A 26738-nucleotide genomic window follows, 5' to 3' on the forward strand; every position below is an offset into this window, starting at 1 on the left:
AAACAAATGTACACCATTCTGCGTCTGCTCATCTGTCTGGGCTGACAGGTTTTAGGACTGGGAACTTTCTTTTTCTGCCTTCTGGCAGCACTCTGTGCCTTCTGCCTCCTCCCCCCTCCTCTTCCTGTTTCTGCACCATCCTGTGTGCCGCTGGCCTTCGGGACACCGTTCACTTCAGATTTCCCCACCAGTGTCTCAGGTAAAAATCGACAAAGGGAAACAAACTGATCGGCTTTTAAAAGAGAACTCAGGACAAACATAATTTGGTGTTTAAACTAATTTAAGTGTGCTGGTTTAATTAAACATGTCTTGAAACTTATCGGCATTATATGTGAAACTTTTATTCTACCAAGATTTACTGAAAGTCAGATGAGCTCATGATATCTGTTGCAGTTTTTTGTTTGTTTGTTTGTTTATTTTCTAAGGTTTATTTGTTTGACAGAGACAGAGAGCATGAGCAGGGGGAGCAGGAGGCAGAGGAAAATACAGACTACCCACTGAGCAGGGATCCCATGAGGGACTCAATCCCAGGACCTCAGCATCACGACCTGAGCCAAAGGTGGTCCCTTAACCGACTGAGCCACCAGGCATCCTAAAATGAATGGATTTTAAAGGTACACTAGTAGAAGATTGAAATTCTGCTTTCTCTCAGTTCAGAAGATTAAGTTTTCGTAAATTGTTGGTCTACTCTTGAAAATGGAAATGAATTTGTTTTTTTCTTTATCTGCCCAGGAAAACCAGTTTCTCTATTTTGTCTTTTCCGGTCTTTGATTACTTAAAACTTCTCAGTACTAAAGGAGCTAACTTTGCTCACAGCTATATGACCCTACATATTTGCCTTTGGAAACTTAGGTCATTTTGGTCAAATATGTAATTAAGTTTTGGGCTTATAATGATCTGTAATTCTACTCAGGTATGTGCTTTATAGCTGAGTTGTTTTGTTTTGTTTTGTTTTTTTTTTAACAAACTTCCCCAAGGTTTAAATCATAAACAAAGTCTTTTTGACCAATTAGGCTTGTTTATTTGGTATCCGAAGTTACCTGGAAAACACCAGCAAACAAGTAATAAGCCTCGGGTTATGTTGTCTGGATAAATCTAGCTATTCTGGAGATGATATACAATTCCTAAAGTTGTAATAGGTTTTGGTAATTATGTCATCACTTAACACTGTAATTACTAAAATGTTTTATGTCCAGGGTGCCTGGGTGGCTCAGTTGGTTAATCGTCTGCCTCTGGCTCAGGTCATGATCCCAGGCTTATAGGATGGAGTCCGTCATGGGCTCCTTGCTCAGCTGGGAGCCTGCCTCTTCCTCCCTCCCTGCCCCTCCCCCATCATTGCTCTCTCTATCCCAAATACATAAACAAAATCTTTAAAAAAAGTAACCTGAACAAGAATTAGTAACATGGGACTAAATGAACTAAGAAAAGGATTATAGTTTTGTGACTCTTGTTTAAAACATTGCCGGTTCTCTAATGTTTGGTCTTGTAGATTAAAAATACTTTCTCTTAAGAAAACTATGACTCCAGAAATGTAATAAAATATACGTTTGTAAACAAATTGAAAGAGTTTACTTTTCCATCAGAACCCTCTGAAATTCAAAAGGTCTCTCAATATTCTTTCTTCCATGGTAATTATAGTCATTTGCGAAAGTTCAATAAGATTCTGGTCTCCTGGGCTCTTGGGTGGCTCAGTCATTAAGCGTTTGCCTTCAGCCCAGGTCATGATCCCAGGGTCCTGGGATTGAGCCCTGCACTGGGCTCCTCAGTGAGAAGCCTGCTTTTCCCTCTCCCACTCCATCTGCTTGTGTTCCTTCTCTCTGTGTTTCTCTCTCTCTCTGTCAAATAAATAAAATAAAATCTTTAAAAAAAAACTTTGTTATAATTGGACTTGTTTCGCAAACAAATTATTCTTGATTAGGCGATCTCTACAAATGAGGGTTATTATAGAGAGAAGTTATATTTCAATAATCCACCTTTGCGGATGTTCATTCTAGTTCTGATTGTCTTTAAAAGTTGCGTGTGGGGAACCTGGGTGGCTCCGTGGGTTGAGCCTCTGCCTTCAGCTCGGGTCATGATCTCAGGTCCTGGGATCGAGCCCCACATAGGGCTCTCTGCTCAGTGGGGAGCCTTCTTCCCCCTCTCTGCCTGCTGCTCTGCCTACTTGTGATCTCTGTCAAATAAATAAATAAAATCTTAATAAAAGTAGTGTGTGCCTAAGCTAGGCAACTTGATGTAAACTTCGTAGTAATGGACACGATAGCTTTGGCTGCCTCTTTGGTGGGTCTCCAGGACTTCTGGTAGGACTACCACATAAAATAAACAAAACGGCATGTTTACCCAGAAGGACTCGAAATGATTCTTCCCAGGTGCTAAATGCACTTAACTGAAAGTTACGTGAGGTCAGAGAGGGACTTCTCGAAAGCCAGACCACTGTTGATTATCTCCTATTACTCCACCATTTAGGATGTGAGGCGTTTTTTTGCATGTGTTGCTTCAGCATGGCGCTTAACTCTTGCAGGGGACATAACTCTTAATAGGGGACATTTGTGATCAGTTAAATAACATCAAGGTATCACTGTTCTGTTCAATGGAATTGGTAACTGAGGCTCCTACCTAGGAGATGTGATCTCTTGAGCTTGACATTTCTTTTATGCTTATTCTTTTGCATGTGTGATATGTGGATCATCTGCTGTCTGTTATGACTCCCCGCACCCCAGAGCCATTCTGTGGGCCCCTAGACCAAACCCTGGATAGATTCCAACTGCATACAGCACACTGCCCCATTTTGGCAGGAAGCAGCCAGAGCCCTCATCATCCTATCCCCTAAGGGCAGTTAAGGATTCTATTCTATTCTATTCCAAAGGAATGAGTGAAAAGGAAAGGGTTAAGGTATAGACAGGGAAGGTAGGGGATCCCTGGCTGGGCTCTGAAACTATTCTTGGCAGGCAGAGGTGCTAAGACACAGTGAACAAGAGAGAACAGAATAGACCAGAACACCTGGCTCCCGGGGTGTTAGAGAAGTAATATTCTTTGGTTGCTACAGTGTGATCACGAAAAATGACTCAACCTCAAAAAAAAAAAAAAAAAAAAAAAAAAGGAAGTCATTAAAGGTGTTGTCAATAGTCCTTGATCAAACCAAACTAACACAAGTATCTCAAGGTCATGAGCTGCCTTGTCAAGTTTTCAATAAAAGACCAGTCTTGACAGTGGTCAAGTGGTCCCACTATGTTGTTTCTCAGTGGAAACCCATTTGGGACCCCCTCACTCTAGAGAGCTTTTCCTGTCCTTTCTGGTCTCACCTTCACTTAAAAACTTTCACTCCATTCACCCTTTTATATCTGCAAGATTCATTCTTCAACTCTGGGAGACAACATCCCTGCAATCCTACATTACTATTGTAATGAACCTTGCCCTTAGAAGACCATGGACTTAACGCATGTTGTGTGTGTTCTGACTGCTCCACTGTCCTGCCTCTCCCCATCTCTCTCCCTCCCCTTGGGCCTCCCTAGCCCCCGAGACACAACAATATTGAAATTGGGCTCATTAATATCCCGACAACGGCCTCTCAGTGTTCAAGTGAAAGGGAGTCTGAGAAACCAACTGAGGGTTTTATTTTTATTTTTATTTTTATTTTTTAATTAATTAATTAATTAATTTTTAAAGATTTTATTTATTTTATTTGACAGACAGAGATTACAAGTAGGCAGAGAGGCAGGCAGAGAGAGAGGGGAGGAAGCAGGCTCCCTGCTGAGCAGAGAGCCCGATGCGGGGGCTCGATTCCAGGACCCTGGGATCATGACCTGAGCCGAAGGCAGAGGCTTTAACCCACTGAGCCACCCAGGCGCCCCCCAACTGAGGGTTTTAGAGGGGAGGAGGGTGGGAGGGTGGGTGAGCCTGGTGGTGGGTATGAAGGGGGGCACGTATTGCTTGGAGCACTGGGTGTGGTGCATATCAATGAATGTTGAAACAATGAAAAAACAATACTGTCACAGTTAAGAGGAGCCCAAGAAAACAGGATGACCACGTGTAATGCGGTCTCCTGGATGGGATCTGGGGACAGGAAAGGGATGTTAGTTTCAAAATTAAGGATATCTGAATAACCTATAAAGTGTTAAAAAAAAAAAAAAAAAAGGAAGTTAGAGTCACACGTCTCTCACTTTAAATCAAAAGCCGGAAATGATGATACTTATTGAGAAAAGAATGTTGAGAGTGGAGACAGGCCAAAAGATGGGCCTCTTGGCGCCAGTTGGCGAAGTTGTGAATACCAGGGAAAGTTCTTGAAGCAAATGAAAAGTGCTATTCTGGGGAACACATGGACAATAAGGAAGGGAAACACCCTTATTGCTGATGTGGAGAAAGTTTAATGGTCTGGATGGAAGATCAAAGCAGCCCCAACATTCCCTTGAGCCAAAGCCTCATCCAGAGCAAGGCCCTGACTCTCCTCCATTCTCTGACTGAGAATGGGGCTGCAGAGGACAAGTCTGACGCTAGCAGAGGTTGGTTCATGAGGTTTAAGGAACAAGGTCATCTCCATAACTTAGAAGTTGCAAGGTGGTGTGTGCAAAATGAAACTGTTCTTCTTTTTTGTGTTTTTTCTCCAGTTTTTTGGTCCCACTATGTTGTTGCAAAATTCTTCTATGGATTCCAGATGTCTTCCAGAGATGCTTTTGTTTGTGGATAGCTGGGTATTTGTTGATTTTCACCAGGGGGACAGAGGCTGGGTTCTGCCGCCCTCTCGGTGATACCACGTCTCTGATCTGGGAGCTATTTCTGTATCTCTTGTATGTGCACATAGAAGGTTACATAGAAAATAAAATAAAATAACTTTTTAAAGTTCATAATCTTCTGTGGGTCTCTCTTGCAAGTGCCTAGCATTATGGAAACAAATCAACTGATGTATTTCTATTAAATGGACAATAGGCAATTTGGGCTATGGTGTGGAGATAGAAGAGCTAATATTTATCTGCAAGTTCTTCCAACTTATCTGAATACAATAGTCTTTTATTTTCTTAGGATTAATAGAGACATAGCAGAGAGAGACGCACCGGCTGATCAACAGGAAAAGATACATTTAAGGAAGAGATCCAGATGTCCTCTGACAGATCCTGGAGATGCTGTCTGATATGGAGAAGGTATGTATCTATCCTTTGAGGACTCTTGATGGCTTTGATTCCTCTGTATCTCATTGTTGTTCCATGAAATACGGAGTACTGTGGCCTTTTTTTTTTTTTTTTTTTTTTTTTTTAAAGAAAAGGCTCTGCTTGTATTTTTTTTTTAATTTTTTTTTTAAATTTTATTTATTTATTTGACACAGAGAGATCACAAGTAGGCAGAGAGGCAGGCAGAGAGAGAGAGGAGGAAGCAGGCTCCCTGCTGAGCAGAGAGCCTGATGCGGGACTCGATCCCAGGACCCTGAGATCATGACCTGAGCCGAAGGCAGCGGCTTAACCCACTGAGCCACCCAGGCGCCCACTGCTTGTATTTTTTAATAAGATTTTATTTATGACAGAGAGAGAGAGAGTACAAGACAGGCAGACGGGTAGAGGGAGAGGGAGACGCAGATTCCACATCAAGCAGGGAGTCTGATGTGGGGCTCAATTCCAGGACCGTGGGATCATGATCTGTGCCAAAAGTAGATGCTTAACCTACTGAGCCACCCAGCATCCCTCTGCTTACATTTTCACTTACTTGTTTTTTACTTATTCATGCATCTCATCAAACCAGAAGGGAAAAACCTGCCTGGGCACCCAGATGTATTACTTAGACTTCTCTCTATCGCAGGGTAATATTACCTTGACTCTGACCACACAACTTCATATCTGAGCACAAGCAAGTTTATGAATATTCCTCCAGCTCTTTCCCTGACACCATGCCATGCTTTTGACCACCCCATGGCACCAGGCAAGTCCACTAAGCTCCATCCATGAGTCCTTCTGCTCCTCCCCATCAACATACTTTCAGAGTCTCATGTCTCATCTGTGACCAATTCATGCACATTTTTGCGTTGTCTTAGAACTTGCAGTAAATGAATCAGACCAAAGATTCATCTACTATTCCCACAGGCCAGGGAATAAGGAGGATCACTGGAGTGAGTTACTTTCTCTGGGAACACAATGTTTTCTAGCTTGGGTACTAAGTAATATTACCCTTCTATGATTACTCATCACGAGGATTTGGGTTATATCCTTATTTAAAAGTTGAAAAATGGATACTTAATCCAGAGAGTGAAGCCACAATTTTGTCCCGAGTGTAAGTTCTAAGAAATGGCTTTGCCAGCCTGTGGATTTTTTTTTTAAGATTTTATTTATTTATTTGACAGAGAGAGATCACAAATAGGCAGAGAGGCAGGCAGAGAGAGGGGGGGAAGCAAGCTCCCTGCTGAGCAGAGAGCCCAATGCGGGGCTTTATTCCTGGACCCTGAGATCATGACCTGAGTCAAAGGCAGAAGCTTTAACCCACTGAGCCACCCAGGCCCCCCAGCCTGTGGATTCTTGTCTCTTTGGTCTCTGTAGTCACGACCAACTCACGCTAAATATAGAGCTGTTGCTTTGGGGGAAGTATAATTCATCCAGTGTTGTGCAATTTTGTAAAAGTTCCCTCCTGTTTAGGACCAGTGAAGGATGGCATGAGAGTCAGGGACTTCTCACACCGCCTACATTACTAGTATGTGGTATCGTTATACAAGTTATGTACGGGTCTGTAGCCAGTCTTCGCAGGTATTACATATAGATTGATGGACTTAAAGGGCTGAGAGTCCGGTGAGGCATGCTCCCGAGATGACATCACTGTCTGCTGTGCCAGGACAGAGGAAGGGTTAGCAGTGTGAAGGAAGTGGATCCCGGGGCCGACATCAGAGAATGCCTCTCTGAAGATGGAACATCCAATTTGAGCTACTTCCTCTCCATCACAGTGAAGAGACCGTCCCATCACCAAGTTCCTTGCGCACAACCAAATTAAAACTCCCTTGTGTCTTCCTAGGCTGTGCAGGTGCTGCTGCTTTGGAAGCACAGAGGAGCCGTCCCCAGTGCCCAAGGACATGTCAGGAAATGTGAGGATGTTCAGGCCCCATTCTCAGGCCCAAAATTTTCATCGAGGGTATAGGTAAGGGACACCATATTTAGTGGGGAAAAGTGAAAAACTTTGGATCTTGTCCCTCTGTCTCATAGAGATTCATGAAAAGCAAAGACATTTAGATTATTTGCGTAAAAATCAGTGTATTTTTTCCTTTTCATTATTTTAACTTTTTTTTTGAGATAGTTTAAGACTCATGGGAAATAGCAAAAACAGTAAAAAACAGTAAGAACAGTATAATAGGAACAAAAAGTACACTCAGCTTCCTAAATGATAATATCTTTTATCACAATAGTCATTGTCAAAATCAGGGAATGTACATGATCCAGTACTATTCACTCAGATACAGACTCTGTCTCAAGATGATATTTGAGAGGCTGGAAAATGCTGCTGATGAACACAAGAATTCCTCAGTCACTTCATCCATCCACCCCTTCTCAAAGATCCCCTTTATTTGATTGAACCAATGCCAGATACTGCAGTGCCAGTCTCTAGTCAGCTGGCTGGAGCAGATGAGTAAGGTCAAGGCCATCAATAGAATTCCTGCCATGAGAGACATATTTCATAACTATTTGTGGTGTTTGGGTACTTGTGGTACCACAAACAGTATTTGGTCATTTGTGGTGTTTGAGCACTTGAACGAGTGACAATCTGATTTTCAAATTTAATGAAAACTTAAGTTAGTTTTTAAACAATATTTTATTTATTTGTGAGAGAAACACACACACAAACAGGGGATGTGGCAGGCAGAGGGAGAAGCAGGCTCCGCACTGAGCAAGGAGGCGGATGGGGGACTCAATCCCAGGGCACTGAGATCATGACCAGAGCCAAATGTAGATGCTTAGCCAACTGAATCCCCCAGGTGTCCCAAAATTTAAGTTTAAATTGGCACATGTGACTACTGGCTATCATGTTAGCCAGTGCAGGTGCTGGCCCAAAGGGCGCTCTCTGGCTCCTAACCCCAGTCTTGATCTCAGCAGCCAAAGGAGACCAGAGAACAGCTCTCAAGCATGAAGAAGAAATCCCTAGCCTAGGGCTTTCCAGTTCCATATCTGGATGAGGATCCCCAGTGAAAGAAGAAAACAAGACTGATATCCATCGTTTCCTTCCCTCTTAGCATCCTCATGTGTCTCTCACCACATGGAGACTGGAGGTAGAAGAGGAGCCTTAGTACTACACGGGTCCTTACAACATATACATAATCTCACTGATGTCGTGGAATTTTAATCACAATAGAGTCCCATTCTCTTGGACACAGCGATGGATGAAGGCAGAATATAAACTAGGAATCTTCTCCTTACAATTCTCAACAAGGTCACTTAGATAAGTGGCCTATCATGAAACAAAACCTTACAAGTACTAGAATTTGAGAATTGACTGGGTTCTGCTTCCCCGGGATGGAGAGAGCAATGTGGAGTGGGACACAGAGACACAGCTGAATCAGTTATAAAGAGGGTGAGGTGGAGTCATGGGGGCTTGAGAGAAGGTTTTCCTAAAGATAAAACATGGGGTCTAGGGCTTTTAATGACATAAAGTCGTGCTACAGAGATCGTCCTGTCACCAGACTGCCATGCTGTATTCCTAACGTAAGTTCCTTCTGTTTTCCAGTGAATGTTATGATGAATCAACATACACTGGTTTTGAGACATGGCACAAGGACGTCCGGCTTTCTCTTTCCTCAGATTCTGAAGAAGTGATAGCAGGAGAGCCAACACCACGCGGGGCTGTTACTGAGTCTCTGTCTTGGGAGGGAGCTGTTTCCAAGTAAGGGGAATGATTTCCAAGTAAAGGGAATGATGGTGGTATTGGATTCCCTTCCTTGATATCACAGGGGCACAGAGAATCAGGGGATTTGGGCTATTGATACAGGAATCAGGGGAAGAATGAAAGAGCTTATCCAGTCTTACCAACAAACCCAGAAATTTCTGAAGGAGGACAACCCCCTCTTCCTTCAGGAGGGCGTCTTGAGAAGCTGCACACAGAAAGGCAGCAACTATTGCAAAGATCACTGTGTTGTTGGCTGAGCTGGGAATGAAGTCAAGTAACCAGCGTAGTGCCTGGGAAACTGACTGCTGATGAGGAGGAAGGGCGGGGCGGGGGAGGGGGTCATGAAGTGGTATGCTGGAAAATGTTCAGGGGGAGGGGGGAGCCTTTTTACGTAGCATTTGCCAATTGCTGTGGGTGACTACTTACATCATGGTGGATTTCTAACTACCAACATGCTGTCCCTGAACAGGACATTGGAAATAGTTGTGCAGTAGCCCAACATTACAGAGTATTTTCACCACTCAGATACCATAGATGGAAATAACTTCAAGAGAGCAGAGTATGGTGGTGTCTTGCTGACTCAGTCAGTGGAGCACGCAACTTGTGATCTTGGGACCCTGAGTTCAAGCCCGACTTGGGTGTGGAGATTACAAAAAAATGAAAAACTAGACTTAAAAACAAAAGAGCACAGAGTATAGTAAGAGATAGTAAAATAGTTAGAAAGTCCTAAGTTTTCAGCATTTATTACCTTTGCTTGTAATATAGGTCTATTTAAATGAAAATTTTATATAATTTTTTTAAAGATTTTATTTATTTATTTGACAGAGAGAGATCACAGTAGACAGAGAGGCAGGCAGAGAGAGAGAGAGGGAAGCAGGCTCCCCGCTGAGCAGAGAGCCCGATGCGGGACTCGATCCCAGGACCCTGAGATCATGACCTGAGCCGAAGGCAGCGGCTTAACCCACTGAGCCACCCAGGCACCCTATATAATTTTTAATAACCATGTTTAACAATCTACTCACAGAGTTCCTGGTAAATGTAACAGTCAGATCCCATGACATGGGATGGGCTGGCTCCCGCTCACCAATGGCTCCCTCCTACCTCCTAAATCCCAGCCTCAGCCACCCACTGGAACCAAGGGTGCAAAAGCACTGTAAGAGAGCAGAAGGCAGGGCACCTGGGTGGCTCAGTGGGTTAAAGCCTCTGCCTTTGGCTCAGGTCATGGTTCCAGGGTCTTGGGATCGAGCCCCACATTGGGCTCTCTACTCAGCAGGGAGTCTGCTTCCCCCCACCCCCCTCTGCCTGCCTCACTGCCAACTTGTGATCTCTGCCTGTCAAATAAATAAAGTCTTTAAAAAAGAGAGAGAGGGAGAGAGAGAACAGAAGGCAGTGTATTTCCTCTCAGTGTTTTCCATGGGGCTGACATAAACCATGGCTGATTTTGTAGCCTCAGACAAACCACAAGACTTAAGAGGGCAGGTCAAGGTTCTCTCCCATGATTTGCCCAAACCCTTTTGAGAAAAGAGCTACGAATTCTTTCTTTTTACTCCATTTCTCTGAATATGCATTTTTATTAGCCTTAGTCTATGTATAGTTTCTCTGTGAATCCCCTTCATGCTGAAATGAACAGATATATCAAGGAATTTATGAGGAATTCATGGATCAAGGATTATACGTATAGAGCAAGAAATCAAGAGAATCTAAGAAAACATCAGTGAAAATAGATGACATTTCATGATCCCATGGCATCGATCATGCAATAACTACTGTACCCCCAGAAATCAGTGCTTCTGTCCTCTTTCTATTTTTTTAATTTTTATTTTTTCAACATAACAATATTCATTGTTTTTGTACCACACCCAGTGCTCCATGCAATCCGTGCCCTCTCCAATAGCCATCACCTGGTTCCCCCAACCTCCCACCCCCCGCCCCTTCAAACCCCTCAGATTGTTTTTCAGAGTCCATAGTCTCTCATGGTTCACCTCCCCTTCCAATTTCCCTCAACTCCCTTCTCCTCTCCATCTTCCCTTGTCCTCCATACTATTTGTTGTGCTTCACAAATAAGTGAAACCATATGATAATTGACTCTCTCTGCTTGACTGATTTCACTCAGCATAATCTCTTCCAGTCCTGTCCATGTTGCTACAAAAGTTGGGTATTAATCCTTTCTGATGGAGGCATAATACTCCATAGTGTATATGGACCACATCTTCCTTATCCATTCGTCCGTTGAAGGGCATCTTGTTTCTTTCCACAGTTTGGTGACCGTGGCCATTGCTGCTATAAACATTGGGGTACAGATGGCCCTTCTTTTCACTCTTCGATATCAGCCACAGCAACTTCTTTCAAGATATGTCTCCAAAGGCAAAAGAAACAAAAGCGAAGTTGAACTTTTGGGACTTCATCAGGATCAAAAGCTTCTGCACAGCAAAGGAAACAGTCAACAAAACAAAGAGACAACCCACGGAATGGGAGAAGATATTTGCAAATGACAGTACAGACAAAAGGTTGACATCCAGGATCTATAAAGAACTCCTGAAACTCAACACACACAAAACAGACAATCATATAAAAAAAAATGGGCAGAAGATATGAACAGACACTTCTCCAATGAAGACATACAAATGGCTATCAGACACATGAAAAAATGTTCATCATCACTAGCCATCAGAGAGATTCAAATTAAAACCACGTTGAGATACCACCTTACACCAGTTAGAATGGCCAAAATTAGCAAGACAGGAAACAACATGTATTGGAGAGGATGTGGAGAAAGGGGAGCCCTCTTACACTGTTGATGGGAATGGAAGTTGGTGCAGCCACTTTGGAGAACAGTGTGGAGATTCCTCAAGAAATTAAAAATAGAGCTTCCCTATAACCCTGCAATTGCACTACTGGGTATTTACCCCAAAGATACAGATGTAGTGAAAAGAAGGGCCATCTGTACCCCAATGTTTATAGCAGCAATGGTCATGGTCGCCAAACTGTGGAAATAACCAAGATGCCCTTCAACATACTCTTTCATCACACCCCTTCTTAGGAGCTAGGACTCTTGCCCTGTGATTCCCCTGGTCTTGATTTGTTCCACCTTTACAACTCCCCAAGACAGAGATTGGATAGAGTTGGTTGTCCTCATCTAGAAAATACCACCTGCCTTACGGCAGATTTGTCCCAACCAGGTGCCAGCTTCATGAACTGCTAGCTCTCCTTATGGATCATGATTATCAACTTTGGCTACACATTAGAATTATTTGGGAAGTTTTAAAAGTAATGATGCTGAGGTCCCATCTCTAGTCCCCTGATTTCATTGGTCTGGGCAGCGACCCATGTATTGGGGCATGGTTAAAGCTTCCCAGGTACAGTTGAGTTTGGGAACCACTGCTATAGGGGCAATATTCTACCCATGAGTCAATTGCTAATTCAGTGTTTTTGTTCCAACAGTGATAGGATATCTGTCAGAGCCATTTATGTATGTATGTATGTATGTATGTATTTAATTTTAGATTTATTTATTTTTACCAAATGGCCCCAAATGTTTATTTGACTAAATTCTATTTCATTCAAGGTCATTGAGCACAATGACCTTCCCTGTTTATTAGACTCCAGCAGTTAAAAAACACAAACAAACAAACAAAATAAATTAAAAAACGGGCATCCTCATCCAGAACAGTTCAAATGCCAAGGGTGAGGGTAGTTTAGTTTTAATGTAAGATAAATACATATTTTTTTAAAAGGCCTGTGTCTCTCTGGCCTTATCAACTCTCAGTTCTGATCACTAAATATAGACAAATTTTCCAAAAATCACTTCTTTGCTTCTCCAAGGTCTTCAATGCTGTCATTATCTATATCTGCAATTGCAGGGTCATAGGGAAGCTCTATTTTTAATTTCTTGAGGAATCTCCACACTATATCTGGCCACTTTTTCCTTCTCCTCCTCCTCTTCCTCTTCTCATCTTTTTCTTCTTTTTAAAGATTTTTATTTAGCTGAAAAAAAGAGATTTTTGTTTAGTTGAGAGAGAGAGAGAGAGAGAGCACAGAGGGAGAATGAGATGGAGAAGCAGGCTTCCCACTGAGCAGGGAGCTTGATGAGGGCTTGATCCCAGGACCCAGAAATCATAATCTGAGCCGAAAGCAGATGCGTAACTGACCCAGGTGCCCCTATTTCATTTATTTATTTATTTATCTTTTTTTTTTTTAAGATTTTATTTATTTATTTGACAGAGATCACAAGTAGGCAGAGAGGCAGGCAGAGAGAGAGAGAGAGAGAGAGAGAGAAAGAGAGGGAAGCAGGCTCCCTGCCGAGCAGAGTCCGATGTGGGACTCGATCCCAGGACCCTGAGATCATGACCCGAGCAGAAGGCAATGGCTTAACCCACTGAGCCAACCAGGTGCCCTCATTTATTTATTTGAGAGAGAGAGAGAGAGCAGGATCCGGGTGAGGGACAGAGGGAGAGAATCTCAAACAGACTCCAAGCTGAGAGTGGAACCCAGCTTGGGGCTCCAGCTCACAACCCTGAGATCGTGACCTGAACCAACATTGAGTCAGATGTTCAACAGACTGAGCCACCCAAGCACCACTCTCTTTGCTTCTTTAAGATGTGTTTTGAAAGTCACAAGGCCATTGTGACTCCTGTTACAGCTTCTTCCTCGCTCTAGGAATTTGGGCGATCCTAAACTTTTGTGATACCTTCTTCTTTGTTTGTTTTGTTTGGCTCCTTCCATATCTCTTCTGCCTTTTCTTCTCTTCCTCTTCCCCTGCTCTGCCTTGACCCTCACTAAGTGCAGCTTCTTGTTTCTGTGAATTTTCTGCAGTAAGTTTTGCAAACTCTTTTGGAACATTCTTCTCTAAGTGCTGTCTGCATTTAGCAACTTTGGGCAAATACACTCAGTTCACGCTGTTGGTAGTGAACAGACTGCATGGTAAAGGATTCGGGGTGGGTAGCGTGCATCTAACTTGCCTTCAGGTATAGTCCCTCAGATCTCCTTGGCCATGATGCCCACCAGATTCAGAAATCCCAGCAGTCATCTCCCAAACCCAGATGGGAGCCCAGTTCCCTGCTGCTTTTGCTTTTTGCACTACCACCAGCTGAAGTGACACACACCGAGTCAGGGCAACTTAAACAAGAAAAGTTAGGTGTGACCACTTTGGATGCTGGTTTAATAGGAGAAGACATAGAATGGCCAAGCCACATTTGATCTGAGAGATCCCCTTGGTTCTACTCTTCATATATCTGGTTAAGAAACCACTTTGTCCAAGTCATTTGTTTTTGAGAGTCTAATGGACTGTCCAGTAGAACTTTCTGTGATGATGGAAATGTTCTCTTCTGCATCAGCCAATATGGTAGCCATTTGCCACAGGTAGGTATTAAACACTTGAAAAGTGGATAGTACAGCTGAGGAGCTGGATTTTAACTTAATTTAGTTGAATTTAATTTAATTGAAAGTCTCAATGGCCCCTCCTGGCTAGTGGCCATTGTTTGGGAAAAAGAGCTTAGTTATTAATCACATGCCCTTCATTTCATTCAGTGAATTGATTTATTTGTTATTTTTAAAGATTTTATTTTTAAATAATCTTCCAACACCCAACATGGGACTCAAACTCATGTCCTTAAGATCAAGAGTCATGTGCTCCACTGACTGAGCCAGTCAGGCACCCCTTGTGAACTGATTTCTAATCATTTCCTTATTTTTGACACTCAAGGGTCCCAGGCAGCAGTGGATCAGAAAACCAGGAATCTTCACAGTTATTAGAACCAGGTAATTGTCTAATATAGGGTGAAGCCAGAGCTGTGTAGTGGGCTGATGGAAATGTCCTTTGGTCTCCAGGTTGTGAGGGGAAAGGCTCTCCCAGCTGGATGACGGAAACACTCAGGAAGCCAGGGTATGGTCTGGGTGTCTCAGGTTGGATTGTGGGTAACACCAGGGTGAAGGGATGTGCCTTTGCCCCTTCAGCTTTTGTGCTTGTTCCTTTTATGGACTTGCATTTCCCCTGACAACATTAGGTATTAGCTGTGCCTTGGGACCATGTAGGAATTTAGTTGCTGTGGTTCCTGCCTGAGGCGAATATTGTCCCCCCACCAAAGCCATGCAGCCTGGTTACCTTTTTAAATTGGGGGGTGCAGTTTCAGTAGTAACCAAGAACATTCTTGTGCCTTTGTCTGGATTCAAAGAACAATGCCCCTTTTCTTCCCCCTCATACCAGTCTCTCTGATGTCTGGGTTCCCAACAGGACATGTGCAATTTACAGGACACCTTCAGATCATGCCTTTTCTAGCAATCCACATCTGACACATGCAATGTATATTTTTCAGAAGATACTTTCTTGGAAGAGGAGACACTAGTGCCCCTCCAGGCTCCTAAACTTTGTTCTGGGGTTGAACCAGCTTGTCATAATTATCGGTTTCTCGGGCCTGAAGGAAAGGTGGATATGGAGTTGATTGATAAGACTGCAAGCAAATACAGGTAAGAATTGAAGATGTTGATTGTTTCGAGAGAATTCTCATATAAAGGAAATACATGCTGTGTGATATTTACACGTATGCACCTACGTGATAGGGTACGTGATCTATCTCTTAAGACATCGGAAATTTTGTCAATATTCTCTGTATTCTAGGCACTGAGTCAGTATTTTCTACCTATGTAGAATACAGAGAAATTGGGGGCCAGAGAGCTTCATTAACTCCCCAGAGTTTTCAAATGTGGTGAAAGTCACAGATGGGTCTTAAACCCTATCCACCCCAAACTTCACATTCCTCTGTACTTTTATTCTCTAAATCAAAGTCCTGGTCTTCTCCCAGCATGACTATTACTCTGGCTCCTTTCAGCGTCCACTTCCCCATGGCTGGCTTCTACTTGTGGCCAGCGACACGCCTCGGATTCTTGGTAACAGCTGCGGTGACCGTGAGGATAGCGTTGGATTCTTGGAGTCTACACATGAAGTTACAGCCTGAGGAGCAGTGGATGGTGGCAGGCCCACTGTTTGATATCTCCGTGGAGCCCCAGGGGGCCATCGCTGAAATCCACCTCCCTCATATCATCTCCCTGCCAGGTAAGGAGGGGAGAGGGGGCTGTGGGGCTGGTGGGATCATTGTCTGATGGCCTTTGCGGTTGTCTTTCAGCAAATGAGGTCGATATGTCTTGGTTCCACGTTGCCCATTTTAAGGATGAAGGGATGATCCTAGAGGTGCCAGCCCGAGTGGAGCCTTTCTATGCCGTCCTGGAAAACCCCAGCTTCTCTCTGATGGGGATCCTGTTGAGATGCGCCAGTGGGACTGGTGTTTCGGTCCCCATCACTTCCACGGCACTGCTCTATTATCACTTTCACCCCAAAGATACTAAATTTCACCTGTACCTTATCCCCAGTGACGCCTTGCTAACGAAGGTAAGGCTGGCAGATTTTGGAGAAGTGAGAGTTACATTTTCAGCTTATCACCTTAGACCTTCTGTCTCTGTATTAAATAGAAAATGTAAGACAACGGCTTTCATTGATAGAAGCATGACTCCCCCTCCATGTGGTCCATCGGCAGGTGCTGACTCTTGAGTCATAGGCAAGAATCTGCAATGGGAATTCAGTTCTACTAAAAATGGAGCTGCCTTTTCTGGCTTTTATGGAGAAGGAAAAAGGGAGACAAGACTTACACAGACTGGCAGAGGGAGTCATGCAGAGATTTCACTGTAGATTTTGAAGCTAATAGTGCCCAATTTATATGCTACCCACCTGCCCCCACACCCAGTACACATACACCCCTCCAGAGCCATCCTCCTCCTGTGTAGGGACATTCCCTCCAGCACATTCGTGAAAGACTCGGAGCCTCCCCACCCTTTCCTCGGTTACTGCTGAAGCAGAGGCGCTGGTCATTGTCGCCACAGAGCTCATGGTTTCTTTGATTGAGTACCTCTTCTCTCCCTTCAGCCTTGGTGGAGAGGTTGTTGGGGAAGATTCATTTGATTTTCTTAAAATTGGTGAATTCTCCTAGAGCCCAAGAAGAGACAGGTGCATGCCTGCTGGTCATTAGCTTTGTGAGTAACTGCAAGTATTTAAAATACAAGAGAAAATATTTTAGTCTGGATGCCAAAGATGACTGTTCCTGGGGTACACAGGGAAAGAAAACAGCAGGAAAAAAACAAAAAACAAAAAACAAAGAAAGTCATTTGTGGCTCTTCCTTTTGTTCTAGAAACTCCCTGGTTCCCAGCCTGGCCCATGCTGCTCCTTCTTTCCTGGACCCCGAATCTCACACAATCACTTGCTCCTACTTTATTGATTCAGTAGAATCAATGAGGTGGAAATGACCTCACTTTCCTGTCACCAACTTGTAAATCTAATTCTCTGCTGGACTTACTCCCCTTGGCTCCTTCCTGTGAGGACAAGGCTACCCTCTATTTGCATGAAGCCAGGGTTTGAGACATGTCCAGGATCCCTTTCTCTCTTGCCTTTCCCAGGAGGACACCACACCTGGACGGATCTTCTCTCATGTTCTTTGTCAATCTCTCTTATCCTGGCGTCCCATTTCCTTCAGCCACCCCAGATGAACGCTAGCTACCGTATTACAGAGATGCTTTCCTTCTCCTACAGTTTTCATTTTTCTCTTCTTCTTTTTAAAAACCTTTTCATTTATTTTATTTTATTTTTTATATTAACATACAATTTATTATTTCTTTCAAGGGTACAGGTCTGTGATTTATCAGTCTTATATATATAATACCCAGTACCCATTACAACACTTACCCTTCCCAATGACCATCACCCAATACCCCAATCTCCTACCTTTTCCTCCCCTCCAGCAACCCTCAGTTTGTTTGAGTCCCTTAGGGGGGCTCCTGGGTGACTCAGTGGGTTAAGCCTCTGCCTTCAGCTCAGGTCATAATCTCAGTGTTCTGGGATCAAGACCCACATTGGGCTTCTGCTCAGTGGGGAGTCTGCAACCTCCCACACCCACCACCCCTGCTCTCTGTCTGCCTCTCTGCCTGCTTGTGATCTCTGTCAAATAAATAAATACAATATATTTTTTAAAAGTGTCTTAGGGTTTGTCTCCCTCTCTGGTTTCATCTTGTTTCATCTTTTCCTCTCTTCCCCCATGATCTTATATGGTTTCTTAATTTCTACCTATCAGTGAGATCATATGATATTCATCTTTCTCTGATTGACTTATTTCCCTTAGCATAATACCCTCTAGTTCATGTTTTTGCAAATGACAAGATTTCATTTTTTGATGGCTAAGTAGCATTCGTGTGTGTGTGTGTGTGTGTGTGTGTGTGTGTATAAATATATATTTGGATATATATGTCCTTCATCTGTCAATGGACATCTGGGCTCTTTCCTTAGTTTAACTATTGTGGCCATTGCTGCTATAAACATTGGGGTGCAGGTGCCCCTTAGGATCACTACATTTGTATCTTGGGGTAAATACCCAGTAGTGCAATTGCTGAGTCGTAGGGTAGCTCTATTTTCAACTTTTTGAGGAACCTCCATACTGTTTGCCAGAGTGGCTGCACCAGCTCGCATTTTAAGCAGCAGTGTAAGAGGTTTCCCTTTCTCCACATCCTCACCAGCATCTGTCGTTTCCTGACTTGTTAATTTTAGCCATTCTGACGGGTGTGAGGTGGGATCTCACTGTGGTTTTGATTTGTATTTCCCTGATGTTGAGGGATGACGAGCACTTTTTCATGTGTCTGTTGGCCATTTGGATGTCTTCTTGGCAGAAATGTTTGTTCCGGGTCTTCTGCCCATTTCTTGATTGGATTATTTTTTCTTTGGGTGTTGAGTTTGATAAGTTCTTTATAGATTTTGGATAATAGCCCTTTATCTGATTAGACATTTGTAAATAGCTTCTCCCATTCTGTAGGTTGTCTTTGGTTTTGCCAACTGTTTCCTTTGCTGTGCAAAAGCTTTTTATCTTGATGAAATCCCAATAGTTCATGTAAAGTTTCGCAGGCAAGGTAAACACAACACCAGGCAAGGTGGGCACAAGGCAAGATTTATTAAAGGCGCTCTCCGGTGAAGTTTCAGGGCTCAGGAGAAGGGGAGCCAGGAAAGTCACGCCCGGAAGAGGTGGGAACCCTCGCGTGAGGTTCTGTGACTCTGGGAAGCCCAGTAGGGGAAGTTGCACTGGGAGAGAGTTGGCAGGGGTCTTTTATTGGGCCAAGGTAGGGCATGGGCTCACATCTATATATGGTAGGGTATTTGGTGATCAGAGGGTATGGGGTGGGGGGTCCTGATACTTCTGTTTCCTGCATAGGTATCGGGTTACCTATGGAGACATGACCTGGGCATACATCCTTTAGGCGGGAGAGTCAAGGGTTAAGGAAAGGGGGGTGAGGAGGAGGCTGGAAGACGGCAGCCCCAGCAGTCATTTCTATTGTTCCTCCTGCACTCCCAGAGCCACGGACCCAACAGTTCATTTTTGCCCTCGCTTCCCTTACATTTGGAGACATATGTCTAGCAAGATGTTGCTGCTGCTGAGGTCACAGAGGTTGCTGCCTGTGTCCTCCTCCAGGATTTTGATGGATTCCTGTCTCACATTTAGGTCATTCAAACATTTTGAGTGTATTTTTGTGTCCCGTATAAGGAAATGGTCCAGTTTCATTCTTCTGCATGTGGCTCTCCAATTTTCCCAACATAACTGGTTGAATAGACTGTCTTTTCCCCCATTGAATATAGGGGGATTGGGGTAACAGGGTGATGGCCATTGGGGAGGGCATGTGTTGTGATGAGCACTGGGAATTATATACGACTAATGAATCACCGACCTCTACCTCTGAAACTAATAATAATAAAAATAAGTAAAACTAAAAATAAATCCCCTCATGTACAGGGGCATATCCATATATATAATATATGAATATAAATATACAACTCTTAACATCGATTGAATCATATCATACATGCTACTTAATACAATAAACCAAGAGCTTGTGTGCCATTACTTTTACTTATTTGCTTTAAGCTTTGCTCCCTGATTTGCTTCTGCTGTTTCTTCCTCAGGCAATAGATGAAGAAGAAACTAAGTTTCACGGTGTGCGTCTGCAGACCTCACCCCCTGTGGACCCCCTGAATTTTGCTTCCCATTACATTGTGTCCGGTTCAGCTCACCTGGAAATAATACCTGAGGTCAGTAGAATTCAAATATAACTCAAATTTAATTTGGGTTTCAAAATATTTTGTACTTTTGGAAAAAACATAGAAGACCAGTAGAGGGTCAGTAGTTCAGGTGATTATTCCCTGAACCATATTCTGATAAGAGGGAAGGTAAGCTGAGGACTACCTTTCCTTCCATGGAATAATACTATTTCCTAGAATCGTAAACTTAAAAGATCATTGACCATTTACCTCTGTTTTTTTCTCAACCGGCCATGAGACTGTATAGTAAATGGGTAATATTTCAGTGGCCAGTTAGTTCACTGCAGGCAAACAGGCCTTTATACTCGCCCCACCAATCCCCTGAAGCTTTAAGTCAAATGGTGTCTTTCCTCTAGGAATTGAAATTATCCTACAGGAGTCCTGGAGAAATCCAGGTGTTCTCTAAAGTCTATGCTGGGAAGATAGAGGAAACAATTGAACTTGAAGTTACTGAGAAAAGACACAAGACTTTGGTCTGGCGTACTTTGGTGAAGCCAGGTAGGTAAAAATATGAGGCTGAAATTCGGGGAAGGGGAGGAAAAAATCATGCACCTCTCCCCTTGGTTGTAGTGAAGTGTGTCAGAGGAGAAGGTCTGTTTATGGTCCCAACCCAGAGAAGAAGAAAAATCTACTGCTGGTTGACAGTCAATGTTGAGTTGAAACAAGTGTTGGCAGTGATCATGGGTGCCTAGGATAGGGATGCCTTTCATGTTGAGAACTGGACCCTCTCATACCTAGCAGGTAGTAAATGGGAGATGCTAAGTATAAGAATCAGAAGGAGCAGAAGGTTGATTTAACTCTATCTTCTGGCCAAGTGTATAATTGTTGTCAAACACAGAGTCTAAGCAGCTGCTGAGGAAAGAGGGACACAAAATTTATCAAAACTTTAAACACATCAGGGCTTCTAGAAAGAAAATGTGAGAGCATGTGGAAGGCTTCATGGTAAGCACAGTTTACTTATTTCCCAAATGGTAGCTCCAATCTGCAAATCTCCCCCAACTTTTATGTGTGTTCAACGTATAAATTCTGTACTATCACAATCCCAGTATTATAGCATTTAAAGTATATCCTCAATTATTGTTCAAATGTACTCATTTAATGGTGGTATTTCGTGTCTAAAATACATTTGCCTAGATAATATATGTGGAGAAGTATGATAATTTTACTGTAGCTTTCACATTTCCTCACATATTTGCTTAGAAATAGAAATAGAAAGAATATTGGGAAAAAAGAGCTCCTCCCTTTGATGCATTTCCAGGCAGTGAGTGACCTTCTACTTATTTGGGTTCCATTAGTATATCCATGTTCCAATGGGATCCTTAATATAGGAAATGGAATTAAATTATTTTCGTGTATCACTTCAAAAACTAGAGAAACTACAGAAGTGCCTTGCTGGCTCATTCATAAGAACCTGGGCCTCTTGACCTACACATTGTGAGTTTGATTTCTATGTTGGGTGTAGAGATTACAAAAAAAACAAAACAAAAAACCCAAAAAACTTAAAAAAAAAAAGAGAAGAAAAGCTAAATAAAGGTAAATGGTTTATTTCATTCTCCAACTTTCCCTTCTTTCCTAGTGGACCTCCACTTTTATGCTGCTTCCTCCCCTTCTCCCCCCTCAGGTGAGTGCAATGTCCACACCCAACATCAGAGGGATGGGTCTGATTTCAGGAGGTTTTGAGGGGTGTGAGGTGGCTCAGTAAGGGATCCTACCTTCTCTTCAGTTACAGAGACTGAGTGCTGTCGGACACAAAGAAGGAGTCTGAGCCACTTGAGTGAATTTATGGGAGGGTTTAATAAGCAGACTCTGAGCATGCAACCACGTCTTATTGGGGAAAATATCTTGCATCTGAGGAAGTCTCAGTGAAAGTAGTTTGATATGGCTGGAGATGAAACTCTAGAGGGACTGAGGACACATGAGACCAGAGGCAGGCAAGAAACAGAAGTTGGAAGCAGAAGGGTGATGGCTGAACTCTTTCGGTCCTTAGGCTGAAGGCAAAGAGGGACTTAGGAAAGGTGGGTAGCAATGCACTCACTGTTCTGAACAGTGTGGATGGCTGTGGGTGTGGAATGGACAGGAAGTGGGAGCCAGGTTAGGAGGCTGTTGTGAAAGTTGAGAACAGGGATTAGCTGCGAATTGGTTAAGGTTACTGGAGTTGATAGGTAGCAGAGAAAGAAATTATTCAAAGTAAGGAGTCAAGGGGTGCCTGGCTGGCTCAGTCAGAAGAACATGTGACTCTTGATCTTGGGTAGTTGTGAGTTCAAGCCCCACCTTGGGAGTAGATATTATTAAATAATAAGAAGAAACTTTTAAAAATAAATAAAATAAAAGGAGTCAAGATTCAGAGGACGGCATTCTGCCTTCTGTGTTGTTGGCTTTGTCAGTCTCCACACAGTAAAAGTGACAGGCCTCCTGTCCCAAAACAGATCATCCAGGAGGAGAAAGGGAACATCCCCTGATCCCTCTTAGTCCTCAGGTGCCACACTGGCTTGAAATGGCACAAACCCACTTCCTGGCCGTTGGTGGTATTGTCAGGGGGCCCAGAGAGGCAGATGAGCTACAGAAAATCAGACCCCACACCTAGAGTTGTAATTGAGTTCAAACCCAACCACAGATCTTGGTTAAGAATGAGATAAAGATGGGATAGGTGAGTGGCTCAGTCAGTTAAGTGCCTGCCTTTGCCTCAGGTCAAGCTCCTAAAGTCCTGGGATTGAGTCCCACATCAGGCTCCTTGCTCACTGGGGAGCCTGCTTCTCCTCTTGCTTCTCCCTCTGCTTGTGTGCTCTCTCTCTCGGACAAATAAATAAAATCTTCTTTTAAAATAAAAAAAAAAAAGTAAGCAGCCTGAAAAAAAAAATGAGGTAAAGATGATTTCACAAAGGAAATTGAAAGGATTTATGTAGGTGGTGAGTGTGTAGCACCAAGAAGACGTCTCTACCCTTCCTCTTCTACAAGCTCTAGAGCGAGAGCTACCTGGTGTCAGAAGGATGAAACCCACCCTCATGTGCTCTCTCTAGAACACCCTTCAGAAGCTGCTGTCAGCCCACGTCTTGAGTCAGATCTTCATTCTGGCCACCATGCACTGTGAAGCCTGACATCTCTCTCCCCCTCTTTGCCCTTTGGCCTGGTGGCATCTTGTATTTAATACGAGAATCCTACTCCTCGAAATCCTCCTCTGATACTAACTCTTCTGTGAAGACTTTGCTTGGAAGTCTAGTTATCCCCCTCAAAGTCTATGATTGCATTTTGCAAGAGCTGGAATTATGGTGATAAAAATAATCATGATGATAAATGCATTTTGCTGAATGCCTGTAGCGTGCTAAATAGTCAGGGTACCTATATGTGTGCATTATACTCACCAGCTCTGTCTAATCTTGTCAATGCACTTTGGCTGGCTTCCCCAGAGAATCATGAAGGAGCATCAGAGCAAACATGGCAATGGCCTTGAAGTAGCAGTCCTGTATGGAACGTAGCCTGAGACAGACACACATCCCGCACTCATGGGGTTTCTATTCCAGCAGGTGAAAACAGCAAATCTGATTTCAAAATACAGTGATGGATGTGTTCCAAAGGAAAATTAGAGGGATTTAGGAGAGGATAAGACAGAGGGCTCTTACCTTGAGGGAGTTGAAAAAGTGTCAGAGTACATCCTGGAGAGACAAAAAAAAAGTGAAATTTATGTCCATTTAGGAAGATTGAATAGAATTGCTAAACAAATGGGTGAGGTAAAAACAATCAAGGAAGAAAGAACAGGTTAAGCTAAGAACATTTCTGTGAGAGCAACTGAAGTCATTCAAATCAAGGAGTCACAGAATGTACACTTCCAATGACTTTTCAATAGAAACACCAAAACTTCATAGAAACCATATCGTTACATTAAGCTGTTTGGCTTGGCCACATATGACATTAATGATCTGAGCCACTGTTGTTTAGAACAAAAGTTCTAGAGGCATGAGTTGTACACAGAAAGCAGTCATGCTTTTGGGTGCCTGGGTGGCTCAGTTTAGGCATCCAGCTCTTGGTTTTGGCTCAGGTCATGATCTCAGGGTTGAGATATTGAGTCCCCTATCAGGCTCCATGCTGGGCATGGATCCTGCTTAAATTTCTCTCACTCTCTCTCTCTCTCTCCCTCTGCCCATCTCCCCCAGCTTGTGCTCTTTCTGTCTGAGTCTCTCTCAAAAAAAAAAAAAATCCCAAAACCCCAATCATGTCTTTAATGAAGGAGCTGAGGAACAATAAAGCAATGTTATTTGGCCAAGGTCACACGGGCACCAAACTGCACCCTGAGTCAGCATGAAGTATGTTCTCTCCAGTGCTTCTGGTGCCTTCTGTGTTGTACTTAGCCAGCTAAATCCCTTTCTGCACAGTTTATCAGAAGACTCTTAAGGGTAGGGAGCTAGTCTACTGCAACTGGACCTCTGGTATCATGCGTACCAATGTATGAACTTCAAGATTGTTAGAAGGGTGAATAGATTAATGTAGAGCAAGATAGAGCTGTCTCTAGGGTTCCAGTGAAAACCAGAAAGTAACAAAGAGGTGCTCAAAGCTTGGAGGGGAGGGGGATTGAAGAAGAGGGATCTTTGAGTTTCCCTAAATTCAAAGACCCCGGAGAATGGACAGCATATCCTGAGTCCTTTGGGACAGGACTGCATAGGCTGTGTGTGTGTAAGATCTGGGCAACATGCAGAACACAATGAGCAACATCTCCATACAGAGTATGTCTTTAAGGAGTGCCTGGGTGGCTCAGTCAGTTAAGTGTCTGACTCTTGATCTCAGTTCAGCTCTTGACTCAGGGTCATGGGTTCAAGTCCCATGTTGGGATCTCTCTTACCCCTGGAGAGGTAAGAGGAAAGAAAAGAAGAAAGAAAGAAAGAAAGAAAGAAAGAAAGAAAGAAAGAAAGAAAGAAAGAAAGGGAAAGAGAGAGAGAGAAATATGACATTAAGCTGGGCAAAAGTCCTGAATGCCTTAAGTGATCTGTCCTTTTCTGAGTCTGCAACTCTTTCTTGTGTCCAGCTGAGATCTTTATGAAGGAGAACCGGCGGCACTTGCAGGCCAGGCTGGGGGACCTGAGTGGAGTACTAGATGATCTTCAGGACAGTGAGGTCTTCACGGAGGAAGAAAAGGACCTGGTGCAGCAGTTTCCAACACAGCAGAGGAAGAATGAGACCCTGTTGAGGATGGTGGAGAAGAAAGGGCCCCAGGCCCTGGAGATACTCTTCAGAAGCCTTCAGCAAAGAGATCCTTACCTGATGTCCTACCTCAGCCAGCAGAGTTTACAACAGTGACTCAGGCCAATACTTAGGAAGAGACAATCCTGTGTTCTGCACTGAAAATGGATAAACAGGGGTGCTTGGGTGGCTCAGTTGTTTAAGCATCTGACTCTTGATTTCAACTGCAGTCACTTGGAGTTTGCTTGAGATCCTCTCCCTCTGCCTCTCCTCCTACTCTCACTCTCTCTCAAGTAAATTAAATCAATCTTAAAAGAAAAACAAAAAAGGAAGGAAAATGGTTAAAGAGACATGTATCATGGAGTTCAGTGTCCAAGACTAAAGAGGTCCAGGTGACACCCAGCCACCACACAGGTTTTACTGAGGACTGATGTGTAACTAGGCAGATACCTATTTCTGTGTCCTCATATCTTCCCCTTAACAATATCTCAAGAGAGTAGGAATATTCATACTAAATATTTTTTAAGTCAGATTTTAAAAATTCCTATTTCACCCATTGACCTATTTCTTGGAAATCTGGGCAGAGGAAGGCAAGACCAGGTGTGGTTATGATTGACAGGGCCCAGGGAGACCAAGTCTCCTCAGTCACAAGAGAAGCAACTCCAGTGAACATTACATCTGAGCTGTTACCTGCTCAGAACAGAAGCCAGGAAGGCTTACGAAACACTCCCTGTTGAGGACGTTCATGACATTGATGAGCTTTCTTTTTTTTTTTTTTAATACACTGTGTCTTTAACATTTTATCTGTTGCTATTTCTACTAGAATGATGAAGTCCCTTGATGAAATAGAGCTCAGGAGTGGAAGCAAATGCCAACGTTGGCAGAAAAACTTTGGTGTCTGGTATATAGGATGGTACCAGGAACGGGCACATTCTGGGTCACACAACTTCATGGAACAGCTCGGTGGATCGCAGAGGCGGAGTATGGATGAATGGTGTCCACAGAAGCAGCGTGGGGGAAAAGGAGGAGCATCCGGTGGTTGTGAGGGAGGCCCTCCTGGCAGGTATGTCACAGAAATAGGCAGAGCCTGCCACTGGGGTTCTGCCATTGGACCCTGCCATTTTGTATGCGTCCCAGCTGCCTTTGGACCAGTGTTTGCGTGACATAAGTAATGCTATCCTCTGACTTTGAGCCCAGTTATTTCCTTGTATTTGAAGTGAGTTTGTGGAAGACAGCCTAGAGTTGAGTCAGTTGGCTTTTGGGGTTGTTGTTTTTTTTTTAACCCATTTTGACAACGTCTGCTCTTAAAGTGACGTGTTCGGCCATTTGCATTTAACATAATTCTTGTGTGGTTAGGATTTAGCCGAGGGCAGCCCCTTTCGTATTTGTTTTCTGTCTATTCCCTTTGTGCTGCATGGCTATCTTTCCTTTCTAGGCTTTTTTAGGGCTTACTTGAAGAGTGTTTAGTATTCTACCTTAATTTATCTATTGTGTTTTTTATGGTATGTGGTTTTGCATTTCTTGGTGATTGTGTTAGAGATGAAGAGATACCTCCTGAATGCGTTGGTCCTCATATCCATAGTGTGCGAATTAAAGTTGAATCTAGAAACCTTA

General features: G+C 43.4%; 1 protein-coding gene across 1 annotated transcript; it reads left to right on the forward strand.

Moving 5' to 3' along the window:
* On the forward strand, positions 1-26738 carry LOC131818819 (caspase recruitment domain-containing protein 8-like). The gene is made up of 12 exons (XM_059153523.1): positions 1-199; positions 5014-5132; positions 6979-7101; positions 8680-8835; positions 14540-14595; positions 15150-15300; positions 15663-15886; positions 15957-16219; positions 19821-19946; positions 20312-20453; positions 21532-21576; positions 24970-26738. The coding sequence occupies exons 2-12, from the start codon at positions 5089-5091 to the stop codon at positions 25239-25241; spliced, it is 1602 nt and encodes a 533-aa protein (XP_059009506.1). The 5' UTR covers positions 1-199; positions 5014-5088; the 3' UTR covers positions 25242-26738.

The sequence above is a fragment of the Mustela lutreola genome, chromosome 16 (assembly GCF_030435805.1).
Source record: "Mustela lutreola isolate mMusLut2 chromosome 16, mMusLut2.pri, whole genome shotgun sequence".
Lineage (NCBI taxonomy): Eukaryota > Metazoa > Chordata > Mammalia > Carnivora > Mustelidae > Mustela > Mustela lutreola.